Source organism: Brienomyrus brachyistius, unplaced genomic scaffold (genome assembly GCF_023856365.1).
Source record: "Brienomyrus brachyistius isolate T26 unplaced genomic scaffold, BBRACH_0.4 scaffold67, whole genome shotgun sequence".
NCBI lineage: Eukaryota > Metazoa > Chordata > Actinopteri > Osteoglossiformes > Mormyridae > Brienomyrus > Brienomyrus brachyistius.
Genome location: NW_026042342.1, coordinates 1332095 through 1350166, shown reverse-complemented (window position 1 = coordinate 1350166; position 18072 = coordinate 1332095). Strand labels below are relative to the sequence as shown.

Below are 18072 nucleotides of genomic sequence, written 5' to 3'. Positions count from 1 at the left end.
TCCCATGCAAGGTCATAGGATTCCAAAAATATACTTTGCAGCGCAAAAACCCATCACTTCACTTTGAAAATGCATGGTATGCCTGATGGCCAGTGCAGGGCATGATCCAGAGTTCTGTGGTCCACATTAAGTAACTCAGCAACATAGAAGGGAAGAGATGGAAGGTGTAAACGGGGTTTCCGGATGACACCTTTGAAGCACCTGCGATTAGGTGCCCATCTTCATAATTCATATGCACAGCTTAAACTGAGGCTTGTGGTTAAAATAAAAATCAAATAGGCCAGTCAGATAAAACAACTTCACCCCTGCAAAGTTCAGTATAACAAACAAAAGCACAGGTGTGAACCGTTTATACACCTTTACTGTTTTAAGGAATGGCATTTGTTTACCATTAACATAACAGATCCATCTGTTAACTCAGAAATTGGAAGATTGTAACAAAAGGGTTAAAAAAAGTGCGTAGGGTCAAATGAGTAGGTGTCACATTAGATGAATGCAGGTGTTTAGAAGAACGTAGAGGTCGGTAAATTAGGAAATGACAACTGCAGAACGAGGGAGTAAAACTGTTTACTTGACTCCTCTTCATTTTGAAAAGTTTAGGAATGAACTTGCAGAACTAATGCAGACTGTACATACGCGACAGTGCCACTCTTTTCTTCTCGTACTTTTGCGATTCACAGCGGTAAGCAGTCTGAGAGAGCGACTCCAGTGGCCAATCAGAGCAAAGTGCCGGTACGTCGCCTGTGACACTGAGGTCGGCTGCCCTGCATCATGTTCACTTGACCTTCTGAGCTTTTTCAGCTGACTTGGTGACCTTTCCACTGGTGGATGTTTTCTTCTCCACAATCTTTATCACACCCACTGGCACAGTTTGCTGCATGTCAGGAATTCAGAACCGCCATGGCGTGACGGGAATCCGTAGCTCTACAGATAAAGTCTGGTTGATTTCCGTACTACTGCCAGCCAGTGTATCTGACATAGACATAGCTGGGCTTTTTCAGCGCCGTCTGTTAACTCCTCCACAGTGCCCTATGTGCTCCTGATGTCATCAGTTAATTGCTTTAAATCATCAGCCAGTATTTCTCTTCTCCTGGCTGAATTACGGCTGGATAATAGTATCTGCTTTATTTTCTTCTCATATTTCTCCTTTCCATCAAACATAGCCTCAACTATGCCATCCAAACATGTTTAAGATATGTGCTATTGCCAGACATGTAAACATTTATTGTTGAATTCCAGATTTTTTTATGTGTGTGTATGTGTGTGTATGTGTGTGTGTGTGTGTATATATATGCAAGAGGCTGCGTTCGTGCTTGGTTTCCATCTCAGATGGGAGGGGGTGCTCTTATTGCCAACTGGGCAGCCAATACGCGAACCCCCCTCTAAGTCCACAAAAAAGCATCACTCACTAACACCAGGCGCACTACTGAGAAATACGTGCTACTTTTAAATACGTTTGGGGGTTTGTTCTTCTTCTCTTCAGTCGTACTGCTCCAGGTATTAAATGTACAGGTTAAAGACACGTTTGCAGATCAGTTTTTATGGCGATAGGTGTTAGAAATGCACTTCCATTACAGTATTTGTTGGACTGTAGTTTCATCATGCATATTTTCTGGATACATCTCACAGGAAAAATGGATTTTGATGTAATTAAAGTGAAAACCATTTATGAACACGGTGGTCGTGCTTTATTATCAGGTATTTGGCATATACATATACATACATATACATATACATATACATACATATACATACATATACATTGATATTCTTTGACATTTGTTACCGTTTAGGGAAAGCAGTCCTCTCTTTTTTTATTTCACTTTCCACCATTTTAAATGTTCTCACCTTCAACATCCCTTTACAACCAGTTGAGTAATGTGACTGGTCAGTTGCAGCGAAACCTTGGTGTATTTGTGCTTTCTAAACCTGAAACTTCCCCATCTGAGTGCCACATAGCAAACAGCATCGGGACTGACTGACGGCACAACAGAAATGTACCTTTCAATCCCTACTTCGCTTTAGGTTTTTTTATTACCCAGAATGTAATTGTGTGGTTTTTATAACACACGGAATCTTACTGCTTTTATAATATGCTTAATCAAACAGATATAAAATAACTTGATTTCTTCAAAACATTAAGCACCAGCTGGCCCACAACTTTTCCACCCTTCACTACCACGACATCCCTGGAAATATTCCACAAACTGTAAAGTGGATAAACATAAATACTGAGACACACAAATAAAGCAATTAGGGGTAAAAAAAAAAAAAACACACTTATCTTCATCAAAGTAATGATAATATTACTGCCTTAACAAAGACCTCTATGGGTCTGTAATGTCCAAGGGCGACCCCTGAAGGCACAGTGGTTGGAATGAGAACAGTACCTCAGTTTCTTCACTCTCATTGGACGTGGGTGTCTGGAACTGCCCAGGGCTGGATCTTGCCCTTTCCAAAGATGGTGAAAAAAGCTGCCCCAACCACGTTGATGACAGCAGAGATGTAGAACACCATCCTCCACTGAGGTATCGTGTTCTGGAACCAGACCACACAGAAAGGACTTCACTTCTAAGCTCAGAGGTAGGCTTTACCTCCAGCTACATCGACTGAATCAACTTTACTTTTGCAATCAAATAATAGCACAGTAAAATCCCGTTATAGTGGACTCGCTTATAACGGAATATCGTCTATAACGGACGAGGTCCGCTGGTCCCGGCCGTGCGCCTTTAAGAACATGCAGAAAAAGCAGCGGATATAGCGGACTCGCATATAATGGAATTTTGCTTATAACGGACAAACAATTTGGTCCCCTGGGCCACTTTTAGCTGTAGTTTTGTTCGGCTATAACGGACATGCAGCTCCGCCCACAAGGCGCGTGGCGTGCTGGTGATATCCAGTGCAGATACGTAGTCGGCATTATTAATAGTCATGCATCTGCTCAGATAAAGTTGGATTATTAGATGCACAATATAATAATCTATACCACTAGTGTGTCTGCTGGGGTGTGGCATGAGTAAATGGTGTCCTGTAGTTGTGTTCTGGGCGTACACCAACTGTGGATATAATGGACTTGCGATAAAACTCGATATAACTCAATTTTACTGTAATAAATAATAGTACCACAGTACTTACGGATGATGTCAGAGCCTTAGCGATTACAGGCCCTACCATTCCTGGTATGGTAGCAAAAGTGTTTGAGATTCCAAGTAAAATCCCAGCGTACCTGAAGAAATGTTGAAAACGGGTTAGTTTATCATTTAGGACACCATTGTGCTCAACCCACATTTATAATTGTATCAATTGTTACAAGACATCTGACAAAAGGGTATGTTAAACTAAATTCTACACAATAAACATACCTCATGAATCTCAGATAACACAAAGAGGTAACATACAGCAACCATCCAACACACCCAAGTATTTTTTTTTTTAACTCGACCACTAGCGCACCTCGTATGGCTAATTAATACCTCCTTGACTTTTTAAAACTAATTTAATTGATTAATTAAGTGTGCTGGTGGTAAAATTTAATAAACACGTGGAATGGCTGAGGTGCCCCTGAGGAGAGGTTTGGGAGCTGAAGCGATGACCATCTAGCAAGACGTCAGTAACTTTTTGGAGAACAGAAGAAACAGCTTTTTTACTTTGACTGCCTAAGAGTTTTGTACAGTACTGTACCTTAACAGCTTTAAGCTATTAGGCATGACTGTTCAGTAGGAATAAAAGCCAGGAGGACTAGGCTGGCACCGTAAGACACAGAGGTGTCTTACGAAGGGGCGATGTCAAGCTGGTTGATGCTGAAGCCAGAGGTGCAGAGGCCACCCAGGGTGGAGGACATGGTGAGGAAAGCCACTGCCATCACATAGTTGCAGCCGGTGTAGCCCGCTGCCACCAGGAACACCGCTGGCCCGATCATTCCTGGAAGGTCACAGAGACAAAAAAAAAAAAACACGAGACTCAAAATACAGCCATCTGGTGCACTCAGACCACCCCAACACCAAATATAGGCTGGTCAGTGTCAATACAGCACCAAACCAACAAGGTTGTGTCTTTGTCAGACATCATATTAAATCACTCCAAGATATTCCCAGCCAATCCTGGGTCGGCCAGGCTTGCGCCTCGCTGAGCCCTACCTATGAGGGTGAAGATTTTACGCACAGCCACAGTGGAGACGAGCCATCGTTCCCGCAGCAGGTCCGCTAGATGGCTCCCCAGCAGTGCCAGGACCCAGCAGCCTAGGTACGGCAGCGCTGACAGCATCCCGTTCTACTCAAGAAGGAGGGAGGCAGGGAGATGAAAAGAGTGGCAACCAGATGGTGACGACTGCCCTAACTTGGCATAAACTTCAGTCCCACACTTCTATAAGATTTTAGTTCCTAAAGCCATCACTGTAAGGACATCACAATATTGTGGTTGGGACCACAAGATCGAGAAGTTCACCACAGATGACAGTCTGCACCTGCTGGATGCTGAAACCCAGGATGGTCTTCATGTAGGTGGGCAGCAGAGCCAGGAGGGTGTAGAAGGTCCAATTGTAGCAGAAGTGTGGTACGATAATTGCCCACACAGGCAAGGAAGTGAAGATGGACGCCCAGGGAATGTGGCTTGTGGTGGTGGAAAGCTGGGAAGGAAGGAATCACGCTGAAGACCCATGTCTTCTCAAGCACCCACTTAACGGCGGGTAAAACAGCACAGAATTTAAGGTAAAAGCAGCTGAACATCTGACAGAGTGTAAAACTAGACATGGGCCAATTTAATCTTTTCGGATCCCACCTCAGTATTAAAACTAGTAACTGCTGAGGCCAATGCGATATTTCTTCAGCTTTATCAGCCACTAAGAATTAAATTGGGTATTTGTGTCAATACATTTCAATTAACTACCGCTACAACACTAAATGCAGATATTGGTGGAGTATGCTAAACAGTCAAATATAATGGTCGTGTTGCTTAAACGGAAGCTACGCCACTACACTACAGAAAAAATCCCAGGCCGACGAGATACAAGTCACTTTCTTAGCTTAATTCTGTACTAATATTCACAAAAATTTGCAGAAACATTTCTTAAAGTGCAAACTGTACAATCGGTTGTCAAACAAAATCTAACAAAGAAATCAATCAAAAAATATCATTGTATACCCCAAATAACCATTTCTAGGTCAAAAACTACACAAGATTCTCCTGTACAAAATATTCAATGAAGCACAGATCAAACTTTGAAGTAGTAAGTAATCAAATTTTAGAAAGAAAACGAGACATTTGGTTTGCATAAATTTGACCGTTTTCAGACTTAAGAAAGATCATAACTAGCCACACTGCAGTTTTGTGTGCTTCAGTGTAAATTACAGTAACTTCTTCACACTGTTGATGGTTGGGGGGGGGGGCTGCTAGCCTGAACAATAGCACAGTCTACTTATTATCAATTTCTAAAGAAACAGTAACTGTACTGTACACTTACAGGCCAAATCAGTTTGTACTTCCTGTTGGAGACAAAGCATTTTACACAGTCTAAGTTACTATCAGTGAATACTGTTCATATAGATGACATAGAGGCTTATGTGCAATTGATGGGTTATGGATGCTTCTGTACAGTTGGATTCATGTTCATAATATATTTCAGTACTGTCACTTTAAGGCGTGGAGGGGGGGGCTTTAGCGAAGGAGTGACCCCATGTCGTATTAGAAATAACTGCGCTTTAGGTTCTCTCTTATGAAAGACGGCTTGGAATAAACAGTTGTTTTATCTTTATTTTACAAAAGGTTTCTCTTTTGACGACCGCATGCACACAAATGAAGAAGCCACTTCAACTAGAAAAGGTCTTGACAGGAAATGTGGGGGATTAGCAATTGTTCCGTAACCTTTGAAGCCGCTTCAACTAGAAAGTTTACGCAAGAATTGCTATCGCCCCACCAGTGGCGGCTGGCCCATAGGGGGGCGCTTGGGCGCCGTCCTCCCAGATGTGAGGGGGGGGGACATAAAATATATATATACACATTTTTTTTATCAATGTCAGTTTTGCATAACATGCAATCTGAATTATTTAAACATTTCCACAAACTGACTCATTCAAGGGGGCGGCATGGTGGTGCAGTGGTTAGCACTGTTGCCTCACACCTCTGGGACCCGGGTTCGAGTCTCCGCCTGGGTCACATGTGTGTGGAGTTTGCATGTTCTGTTGTTGTGGGGTTTCCTCCTTGTACTCCGGTTTCCCCCCACAGTCCAAAATCATGCTGAGGCTAATTGGAGTTGCTAAATTGCCCATAGTTGTGTATGTGTGAGTGAATGGTGTGTGAGTGTGCCCTGCGATGGGCTGGCCCCCCCCCCCCATCCTGGGTTCTTCCCTGCCTCGACCCCATTGCATCCGGGATAGGCTCCGGACCCCCCCGCGACCCAGTAGGATAAGTGGTTTGGAAAATGGATGGATGGAGTTAGTGATGCAAGGCTTAAACTTAAAATTCTGAATGTAAGATCACTGGCTCCTAAGGCACTGTTAATAAATGAAATAATTACTGATTTTAGTCTTGGTGCCCTATGCCTTACTGAGAGCTTAAACCGGATGAATTCATGGCACTGAATGAACCTACTCCAGCGGAATACTAACTGTATCGCTGTAAACTGCTGTCTGATTTAAGCATAACCCTTGACCGAATCGCAAAGTTGTTGGTGTTATCGCAATTTTTCAGTCCAGCCTAGGAGTGTCTGAGAAATGTCGTTCAGCACATTTGAAACTCCTGTTCTTAGCCTTGCTGCATTTCATTGCTCTCATCACCTTCTAGTTCTTCACCCCAAATCACCATTGTTATTGTGTATAGACCGCCTGGGCTGTACGGTAATTTTCTTAAGGAGTTTGCCGATTTTTTAACAAACCTGGTGGTTTGTTAAAAACTACTGACAAAGCTGTTATTGCTGGTAATTTTAACATGGAGAAAGACAGTGAGAAAGACAAAGTTAAAAATAGCGTTTGCAGCTGTTCTTGACTCTGTAGGTGTAAAATAATACTAATGAATTATATCAGTCTGGCTTTAGACCAAACCAGAGCACAGAAACTGCTCTAGTCAAAGTAACGAATGATTTACTTATGGCTTCTGACCGTGGCTGTGTATCTCTGTTGGTATTACTAGATTTAACTGCAGCATTCGATACTGTGGACCATAATATCCTCTAGGACCAATTAGAAAGTGTATTTGGGATTACGAGGACAGCGCTCTCTTGGTTCCGCTCATATTTAACTGACCGCTATCAGTATACCCATGTGAAAAATGAATCATCCAAGGCTACCAAATTTGAATATGGTGTCCCACAGGGATCAGTACTGCTACTGTTTACCCTATACATGCTATAATGTTACCTCTTGGTAACATTATGAGAAATCATTATGGTTTCATTGTTATGCAAATGATACACAGCTGTACATATCTGTTAACCCTGATGATGCATCACTGCTCTCTTGGTTTGAAGACTATTAGATATTAGATAAAAATTAGATTAGATTAAAAATGTTAAACACAGAAAAAACAGAAGTAATGATGTAATGTCCCAAGGCTGCAAGACATGAGTTTCACCACCTCGACATTGGTTTCCTTCGTACACGACCTAACACGGTGCTTAGAAATTTTAGCCTTCTTGTTGATTCTGATCTATGGTAACATTTATTACTAGAATTTCGTTTTCTGTGTCTAGCAACGCCCCAGTGCTTGGCGGTTAAAGGAGTGTAATGTTCGCGGTTTCGGTTGGTTGTTAACAACAATACGGGAATATACTGGAACTTGCAGAGAGACGACAGAAAAAGGACAAGAACAAACATAAACGACACTGACAATGATCTCGATCAAACAGGGTCGTTTTAAGTATTGGTTTCAATACACTGATCTTGTTAAATTAATCATAATCCCACGCAGGCAATAAAATTAAAGCCTTGCTGTTAAATTAAATGCAAAAAAACTGATCACTTTAACTGCTGTTGCAATTTGGGTTATCATATTGTTTCGAAAAAGACAGAAAAAGTGATAGGTAATGATCCCTCATATTAATTTTATATTTAGGTGGGAAAATGTGTGTCTAGTCTTGATGTAAATGGTTTATAATTATCAGAATAATTATAATTAAACAGAATAACCCACACTGAGGTACATGATGCACTGAGCCGTATCAATGCTCGTAAGGCTGCTGGCCCTGACGGCATTCCTGGACGTGTGCTTAGGGCATGTGCTGAACAGCTTACAGGGGTCTTTACAGACATTTTCAACCTGTCCCTTGCCCAGGCAGCAGTACCAGCATGCTTCAAAACCACCTCCATAGTGCCAGTGCCGAAACACTCATCACCGATGTGCCTGAACGACTACCGCCCTGTAGCACTCACGCCTATAGCTATGAAGTGCTTTGAGCGACTGGTCCTGTCACACCTCAAGACATGCCTGCTCCCCCACACTGGATCCTCAACAATTTGCCTACCGAAGCAATAGGAGTACAGAGGATGCTGTATCCTCAGCGCTTCACTGTGTACTCTCACACCTGGACAATAAGAACACTTATGCAAGAATGCTGTTTGTTGACTTCAGCTCAGCATTCAATACAGTCATCCCTTCCAAGTTGATCACTAAACTTGGGGATCTTGGTATTAACAATTCGATCTGTAATTGGATCACGGACTTCCTGACCAACAGACCCCAGCATGTCAGGTCAGGCCATAACTGCTCTACCACCATTACACTAAGCACTGGCGTTCCACAGGGCTGTGTGCTGAGCCCATTCCTCTACTCCCTTTTCACCCATGACTGCAGGCCTATGTATGGATCCAACTCCATCATCAAGTTTGCAGATGCATCCCTCCTTACCTCGTTCTTCAGAGACGTCGTGATGTAGAGCCTCTCCTTCTCTGAGATCGTCTTGTGTGTGTCCGGGGTGTTGCTCACTAGACACGACCAGAGCAAGAACCACAGCAGCCCGACGACACCTGCGGATGGCGGGACAGGCCCCTGAAAACCCTCCCACCGCCAAAAACACCCCCAAGAACCCCCACCTCCAGCACCGACCAGAAACCCTCGAAAAAGGAGGATTCAACTCCATTCACACTAATAATAACAAAGTAAAAGGGTAGAAACTTACCGAAGAGGTAAAAAACGTATGTCCAGTCCAGGTAAAAGCAAATCAGACCAGATAAGGGAAGGGCCAACACTGTACCTAACTGGGAACCTGGGGAGATGAGAAATTGAAAATATTGGTTATATCAGGTAACCTGATTTATTAAAACAACAGATATACAAAGGGGAAAATAAGTATTTGACACATCAGCATTTTTAACATTAAGGGGATTTCTAAGTTTTCTATTGACACAAAATCTCCACCAGATGTTGCCATCAAACCCCCCCCCCCCCCCCCCCCCCCCCCCACACACACACACACACACACACACACACACACACACACACACACACACACACACACACACACACACACACACACACACACACACACGGCACCTGAATAGCAGATAGTTAACAGGCGACTCCTCTCCAGGGGCGGAGCCCAAGAGGCCCACATCGCGTGCATGGCGGGAAACGTGACCCCCTAAAGGTCCCCAGAAAACAAACCAATCAGTACATCAGCAATCTGACATCACTGAACGGCCATATAAGGATCCAAACACACTCACTTTCTGTTCATATGCAATTCAACTTACAAATATTACAGCTGTTTATTTTCCACCCAATTGAAAAGCTGAAGTCAGAGCCACAAGAAGAAACATGAAAGCTGGTCCAAAGTTCCTTAAATGATCAGGTATTAGGGGGTCCTTACCCTGCTATTTTCATTTGGGGGTCGAAATGCTTGACTTAAGTATTTCAGGTTACGGAGGCATTTCCTTACATGCTTGCACATCTTCCCTGTACAGTTCATTTGGCGCAAATGTAGGGGGCTGACACACAGGTCAGGAACTGACGAGGGAGCGGGAAGATGGACAGACACGAGCAGGCCGACGAGGTGAGCTTACCTCTCCGATGCCCTCCAGCACACGCACGCCGATGAGATACGGGGCGCCCAGGCTGGCAGCCAGTGGCGTGAGCAGTGTGAAAATGACAGTGCAGAGGATGCCCAGGCCCAGAAGCCACTTCGAGCCATGCTTTCGCGCCAGGTATCCGCCAGGTAACTGGGTCACGATGTAGCCATAGAAGAAGGAGCCCAGGATCCACCCTTGCGTTTCCGAGTTCCAGTCATATACGGGTGCCTGAGGGCCACAGAACCACCACTGTACCGTTACTATCTCACTCGAGCCTCCCCTGAAACCTTTGTAGCTTTGAATATGCATGTAAAACTGCAGAGGTCTTCGTTACGGTTACTAGGTGTGGGGATCAGTGGGCTAAGACTCTGTGTCTGTGATTGGAAGGTCGCCAGTTCGGGGCCTAGCCTCGGCAAAATCGTCCGGGGGCCCCTGAATAGGGCCCTTAAGCTGCAGCTCCAGGGGTCACTGTACGCTGGCTGACCCTGCACTGTGACCCCCCCCTCCCCAACTTACTTTCACCTGTACAATAGTCTGCGCGCCTCATGGAGAGCAAGATGGGGAAGGTGAAGAGACACAAGCCAATGTGCCTGTATTTCTGTTTGTGCAACTGGCATAAATCAAGGATAATTTCATAGCTGCAATTTTCACTCAGACCACTTGGGGAGTAAATTTGAAGGTCTGCGCTTCCTGAAGGATGGAGTATGAAAGAGCAAGTGGGAGATAACAAGGAAAAAAGAGAGCAAAAGTTGAAAGGTGATGTGGTTTGCTCTGTCCACACAAAATGTCCCTATTGTCCATACCCCAATTTACACCATTAAGTGCTGGGAATGTTTCATGTCCAGATTTCTAAGTGTAATGTAAGAAAAAAATAATGCAACTCTTTTGTCTGATAGCAACTAGTATTGGATTCACAGGTTCATCTAAAAATACAGTACCAGTCAAAAATCTGATAAGGCCAGTAAGCCTACAAAAGAAACTGATAGGATGTTACATCACATGAGCTGGTCACCTGACCAAAAAACAGTGGAAACGGTTTTGGAGGAGTCTAACCAGAGAGGGAAGGAAAAGTGACCAATGAGTGCTCAGTATATATGACACCTCCAGCTGGAAAAGCATCTCAGGAGACCACCTCATGAAACTGGCATAGAGGAGACAGTAGGGTCAGCCAGTCCCTGGAGCAATTAGGGCAAAGAGCTTTGCTCAAGAGCCCAATGGTGGAATCACTCTGCTGACCATGGGATTTGAACCTGCAACCTTCTGAATCCCAACACACACAGCTGCAGCCCTAACACATTTTTTTTTTGGTTTAATACTTTTTTGTTCAGTGCATAATTCCATTTTTGCAATTCTATATTTCTGACATCTTTATAATTATTCAAAAATCTAAAGGCAGAGCACAGTACAATAAACATTTCTATGGTTAGGCGAGTCCAAACTTTTGACTGCAGATGTCTCACCACCAGTGGAGTTCTGGGGTTGGGACACACGCTGTAATAGAACATCCACCAACCGTGTGGTTGCGTTTGGCGCGTCCCTCCTGCACGGGGCACACGGAGGAGCTGGTGTTGCCGTCCGTTCTGACGTCCAGCATGTCCACCATGGCGACGCTGAGGTTGACGCGCAAGGCATAGGCCACGATGAAGCCATAGCAGGAGAGAAGGGCTAGGTTGTAGCGTGAGGAACAGCAGGCAGGTGCTGGAGGATTATGGGAGAAGCAGCCCACAATTAAAATCACCATAAACCAAAAGCTTCAAGAAAATTAGTTGCTTTGAAGTCCCTGAAACAGGCATAGACAGTGAAATAGAGATGCTGGCAGTCATCAACAAACATGAGAAAGACTATAACTAGATGTGAAATTCCAGTCACTCATCTGATGACTGAGGTTTCAATTATATTAGGCAGGGACTCCAATCACCCACAGATGTTATCTAAAAACGAAAGCCTGCAGCTGTGATCACCTAAGAAACTTTCAAAACATGGAATGAAGTTGTGAAAAGCACCGGAGTTTTTAAATGGAACACGTAAAATTCTGTTTACGTGAAAGACTGCAACCGTGGGGTAGATTTTGGATGATTTGAAGTTCGTCGAAGTTTCTGCTTTTTGACAGCTGTATAAAGGACCATTATTTTTAAATACACATCAGCTCGGGTTAAAGACTTTAAACATGTTGCCAACTCTCACCCATCTGGCGCGACGCTTCCAGACTCTAACGATTTAAGAAATCTTATGGCAAATCTTATATTATTATTACTTTCCGCAGTCACTTGTAATGCTTATAGATAGTCCTATTTGTCGAGATCTAAACTATGTAAAAAACAAGGCAATATTAATTTCATTGTGATTAGTCCCATTAAAGCATTGTGCGTACTGAACGAGAAGATGGGGGTATTTTGGCAGAATGTTTCACATTATTAATATACTTTTACAGAAAATTAAGCTATGAAAATGATTAAGCATTTAGATTTTGGAAGCTCTGTAGTGAGGAAATATATTTAATCAGGTTGGGCGAATTACAGTAGGATTACACTGGATAAGCAGTACTGTACAACAAATATGGGGAAAAAAAACAGGCTGTGTAGGATCCATCCATCCATCTTCCAGCTTATCCTACTGGGTCACGGGGGGTCTGGAGCCTATCCCAGAAGCAAACGGCACAAGGCAGGGAACAACTCAGGATGGGGGGGCCAGCCCATCGCAGGGCACATTCACACACGCATACCTACGGTCAATTTAGCAACTCCAATTAGCCTCAGCGTGTTTTTGGACTGTGGGGGGAAACTGGAGTACCCGGAGGAAACCCCACGACGACATGGGGAGAACATGCAAACTCCACACACACGTGACCCAGGCGGAGACTCAAACCCGGGTCCCAGAGGTGTGAGGCAACAGTGCTAACCACTGCACCACCATGCCGCCCCGCATGGTAAGATAATATGTAATTTTCATTATCTTGATATATTGAGTAATATGTGTGCCATTCTGTCCTTTTACTACTTTTCACAAATGTCTTATAAACCTACTGTAGACAGAGTGGTGGCTCTGAGGCTAGGGATCTATACCAGTAACTGGAAGTTTGCTAGTTCAAATCCCGTAAATGCCCAGAGTGATTCTACTCTGTTGGGCCCTTGAGCAAGACCCTTAACCTGCAATTGCTTTGTCCTGGGTATGATGTTAATCCACATCCAGCCCTATAAGGAGGCCCTCCAACTCACAGGGAATAACTTGGATTTACACTCCAGTCACTGGACAAAAATCTCACACTGGTCCATTCGGTCCATTCGCTGTAAACAGTGTACGCTCCTTACCTCTCTCTACAGGTCCCCCACCCTGTTCTGGATGTGAGGTTGCAACATGTATAGACCGATTATTGTATAGTTCCTACACACTTCATGATATATCATGTTACACACAGGGGCACAGTAAGAGGGGGGGTGGGTAATTCCAAGGGCCTGTGAAAGTCCTGTGGCCTGTACTACGAAGTGGGGTTACTGGCTTATCTGGGTAACTTGTCGGATATAAGGTACCACAGTTGAAACGGACTTCATATTCATTCACTTACATTTTTCCCAGACTACCTTAAATCCGTCATACAGGCCACTGGAACATAATTGAACTGGCGTAGGTTGTGAGCCCAAAATATATGGGTATAAATTACTTTTCCTGGTAAAATCACCTTTTGTCTTGCACATCAACATTTCCTGATTTCACAGAATTTAAACAAGTTACCTGAACAAATAGCAAACAACTTGCTGACACAAACAGAAATGCTTAATGCCGGAAACCTCTGAGCTGAGTGAATATCTGATTCTGTCACTAAGTACCAGTTTGTACCTATGCTGTACCCTTGTAATTGTACCTTTTAAGGTACAGAAATGTACTTTGAGGAACATCCCAAAGGTACAAACAGCATTAATGTTACATCAGTGATACTGCATGGTGCCATACTATAAAATATGTATTAAGGAGGGGACGGTACCTAATAAGTGCTGGCTAAAACCCGCCATTTAACTGCAAGTTATAAGCAAGTTACTAAATTGTTTTATTTTTCTAATCGTACTTTTATTATGAAATGTGGCCAAAACAAAGGATTTAATAACTAATATCTGAACGTAACTTAACATTTAACAACAACATATTGTGTCATCGTGGGTTTTGCGTGTTTTTGTCATGTTTTAGCCTGATGACTATGGGAATCAGAACTCACTTCACGTGGGTGGGGGGACCTATTTATCATGCTAACCGCCTCATTTCGCTACTATACCAATTAAGAAGACAAACAATTATTCCGTATACCTTAACTGTCCGAAAGAACTGATAAAAGCCGAACCTGTATATCGGCCACATAACGAATAGAGCACTTATTAATTAGGCTAAATGTTTTCTTCATACTCACCTTGTTCAACTTTACAGCTGTCACTACGGTACAGCAAAGGGCGACGATGATCGTCAGAGGAGGAATCTGGAGATTCATAATATTCCTCCATTTTGCATGAGCGGGACTATTTAATGTTTAATAACTGATGGAGCCGAGGCGATATCATTCCACTCAAGGCGCTCTGCAGGTCGCCGCATGACTTACTTCAGAAACTGTGTACATAAATATTCTTTAGTCATTTTATTTGGTAGCGTATAAAAGAAATCCCAAAGTTTCCACTGTTATGAGGATCCTGCAGTCATGTGTCAAAGATGAAAGCGGAAGTGGGGGACTCGTCAGTACGCATGCGCCAACCCCAGCTATATTCAAATACATCTACAAAAATACTTAGAATATACATAAGTGCATTACATTATGCAGTTTTTACATTCTTTTTGTGTATTTTACTTAAAGACAAAGTATATTTAGATAATTTCAAATGAAATTAAAAGGGGAGCGCTTTTAGATATCTACATTTATTTATATAACATTTTGCAAGTAAAACCAAGTTATAAAAAACTTTTCTTATCCACAAAAACACCATATTTAACATAATTGAGCAAAGCAGGCATGATGTGGATAGAAAGCCTACACATGCCGCGTCTTTCGAAGAATGCAACTAATGCGAGCTTTAATTCGCCCCTCCGGCCGATGGCATCATATGCGCACTTGTTAACCGGCTGTCGGTTGGATCAGACCGCTGGTGTCAAACTCATCAGTCCTCAGTTTTGTTTCATTCGGTGAAATTACTGATCCCTCATTACAATTTTAAAAGTAAGAAACCCCGTTATTCTCAGTTTTTTTCCCTCTTGTATCCCACTGGAGTGGAATATCACATAATTACTATAAATGGAAACTATGATGCTTTTATAGTCATTGCGTTCAACTATAAGATTCTTTCACTTCTGACACTTGACCTGTTATCGACAAAACATTTAATAAAACATTAAAAGTGTTTAAAATGTATACTTGTTGAATCACGCAATTTAAAGTGATCTAATATTTATATAGATTATTTAAATACTTTGAAAACAGAACACGTAGTGCTCAATATATAAAATGTTGGGCACAATACTGTTGGGACCTTGGGGACAAAAGATCTGGTTTCTCTAGTGGAAAGTTAAGTTGTATATCTAAACATGTTAGCTTAAAATGCTGGTGCAGTTCACCTGTGCCGATTTTTGTTCAGGAGATAAATATATTCAAATGGAGCTCGCAAAAAAGTTCCAGCTTTTTCATTCTTGTAGCAAAGCTCTATTTGTTTATTAAATAGATGGATCAAATAAAAGTATTGCAAGGTTGCAACACCTGAACTGGTTAAGAAAAAAACACGCTAACCAAACACAACATTGCCATGTCCGCCAGACCGAAGCCTGACAGCAGCCGTTAAAAACAGACATTTCTCAATGCAAAAAAGACAACGCCCTTTCCGTAATCCTTTAAAACGACTACCACATACATCCTACAAACATCAAACAACACACAAAGTACGGGGAGCTCGGACACACACGGTGAGTCATTTACACATCGGTTAATGACACGCGAGGATCGGACGGAATTTACAAATAACACGGGCAAAGACACGCGACAAAAGGAAACACAAGTGTTTAGAATAACACACCTGGGTTATTTACAATATACCAAGTATGCTCAGCGCATTCACTGGGCTCTGCCGTCTCGCCAGCGCTACAATATTTTCAATACACTGCCATTTAAACATTGAAGCGGTCAAACGCAATTCCGCCACTAGATGGTGATCCACCACAACGTGTTTACAGGGTTGCATGTTTTTGAACAGCTGCGCCAAATGTTCTACAAAACACATTGCAAGAACAAAAATCATTACGTCCATATCATCTTCCATCCATCCATCCATTTTCCAGACTGCTTATCTTACTGGGTCGCGGGGGGTCCGGAGCCTATCCCAGAAGCAATGGGCACGAGGCAGGGAACAACCCAGGATGGGGGGCCAGCCCATCGCAGGGCACACTCACACACCATTCACTCTCACACGCACACCTACGGGCAATTTAGCAACTCCAATTAGCCTCAGCATGTTTTTGGACTGTGGGGGGAGACCAGAGTACAAGGAGGAAACCCCACGACGACATGAGGAGAACATGCAAACTCCACACACATGTGACCCAGGCGGAGACTCGAACCCGGGTCCCAGAGGTGTGAGGCAACAGTGCTAACAACTGCACCACCATGCCGCCCCCCATATCACCTTTCTCATATTAACCATACTGATTAAGCGTAGTCGTATCTCTTTAGCCTGATACATCTCATCCGTGATCCAGGAATAAAAATGGATCTTCAGATTGGCAGGCTTAGGTGCACCACCTTGAAAAATGAATGTGCTTCAGAGTGGCGCTGCCTTGTCGGATTTAAAAGAATGAAAAACAGGGTGATGTAAACCGGAGTGGTAAGATGACATAGGAAGGGCAAAGGTCACTGAGTCTCCACCTAGTGATGGAGTCAGTGAATGTCACAAATTACCAGCCATTGTGGGGCATGCAAAGCCCAAATATGCCTTAGGCAAAATAATTTGCGTACCAAACTGCAGGGTTTGTGTAATGGAGGAAATGAATAATACGTAATGTATCCGTCATAATACATATATATGAATGTACATATGTACATATATAATTACATATCTAATTATATCATTATCGTCATCACTATTATTATGATTAATTGTAACATAATTATTCTACTACCCAAAAACTAAGCTAGTGTTTTACTTTTCTGTATATGCCTTTGATAAACGTTTAATGTTCTTTATAATGTCCTTTTTTGTAATGTCTTGTAAAAGGCAAATTCCTTGTATGGCAGCATACTTGGCTAATTAAAACGATTCTAATTCTGATTGTCGTGTTACCCGACCACCTCTACTAACACAGGAAAGTATGAGAACTACACATGTGCTCCTCATGAAAATAAATCCCTTTCTTGGTTTTTATCCTTTTTTTTCTTTTAAATGTCACCTGCTAGTCATTTTTATTTACTCTAATATAAAAAAAAGTCCCCCTTTCGTCAGGGCGATTAGAAACTTGGGTTCTGAGAGCTGACTCAGAAGTGGGAGTGGGAAGGCAGAAAGACACCTACTGGTTCACTGGGTGCCTTCCACACAGCATGTAATGGCACGTGGAGGCCTCTGTGTCTCATAACCTCGGAAGGCTACACACCCAGCCCTAATTCTATGTTTCAAAACGCGTCTCAGTGTCCTTTTGGTGAGGAAGGAAGTAACTGAGACTTGGGAAATGTAAAGAGATGAGTTTATGTAGAACGTCCACCCTCCATCTCCGCAATTTCTCTATCTCTTGAGCCGATGGAGCGTTGTGCCATAAAGATTTGCTCCCTAATCAAAGTGTGTAAAAGAGTACATCAAGCAAAGACTAGGCTTTTATTTTTATTTTTTTTTGGGGGGGGGAGGAGGCAGGGAACTCTTGTGAATAGAGGTGCTTTTAATTTTCTTAGTTTCACGGATGTGGAACTTTCAAGGAAGGGGCTTCCTGAAGAGACGCACAGATGCATTTTACTGCACCATCTCCCATGCAGACTGGAGCACAGTGTTCTGAAATGCCTCTCACAACAGGTACAGCCGAGGTCAAGCACTAATCGCAGACCATTTCCAGGTAAAATAAAGTGGCTTGCAAA

General features: G+C 42.9%; 1 protein-coding gene across 1 annotated transcript; it reads right to left on the bottom strand.

The window, feature by feature from the left end:
• Positions 1-1665: 1665 nt before the first annotated feature.
• Positions 1666-14701, bottom strand: LOC125725462 (sialin-like). The gene is made up of 11 exons (XM_049002392.1): positions 14392-14701; positions 11509-11693; positions 9990-10223; positions 9481-9568; positions 9107-9193; positions 8836-8954; positions 4463-4624; positions 4137-4269; positions 3774-3921; positions 3136-3226; positions 1666-2538 (listed from the first exon to the last, which is right to left on the bottom strand). The coding sequence occupies exons 1-11, from the start codon at positions 14480-14482 to the stop codon at positions 2407-2409; spliced, it is 1470 nt and encodes a 489-aa protein (XP_048858349.1). The 5' UTR covers positions 14483-14701; the 3' UTR covers positions 1666-2406.
• Positions 14702-18072: the final 3371 nt, after the last annotated feature.

Bases quoted from the DNA above. Each gene is read 5' to 3' on its own strand.
- LOC125725462 (XM_049002392.1), bottom strand. From the start codon at position 14,482: ATGGAGGAATATTATGAATCTCCAGATTCCTCCTCTGACGATCATCGT. The intron at 10,224-11,508 runs GTTGGTGGATGT...TGTGGCCCTCAG, and splicing joins GCGCCAAACGCAACCACACG to GCACCCGTATATGACTGGAA. The intron at 9,194-9,480 runs GTGCCGTGTGTG...TCATCTCCCCAG, and splicing joins GTTAACTATCTGCTATTCAG to GTTCCCAGTTAGGTACAGTG.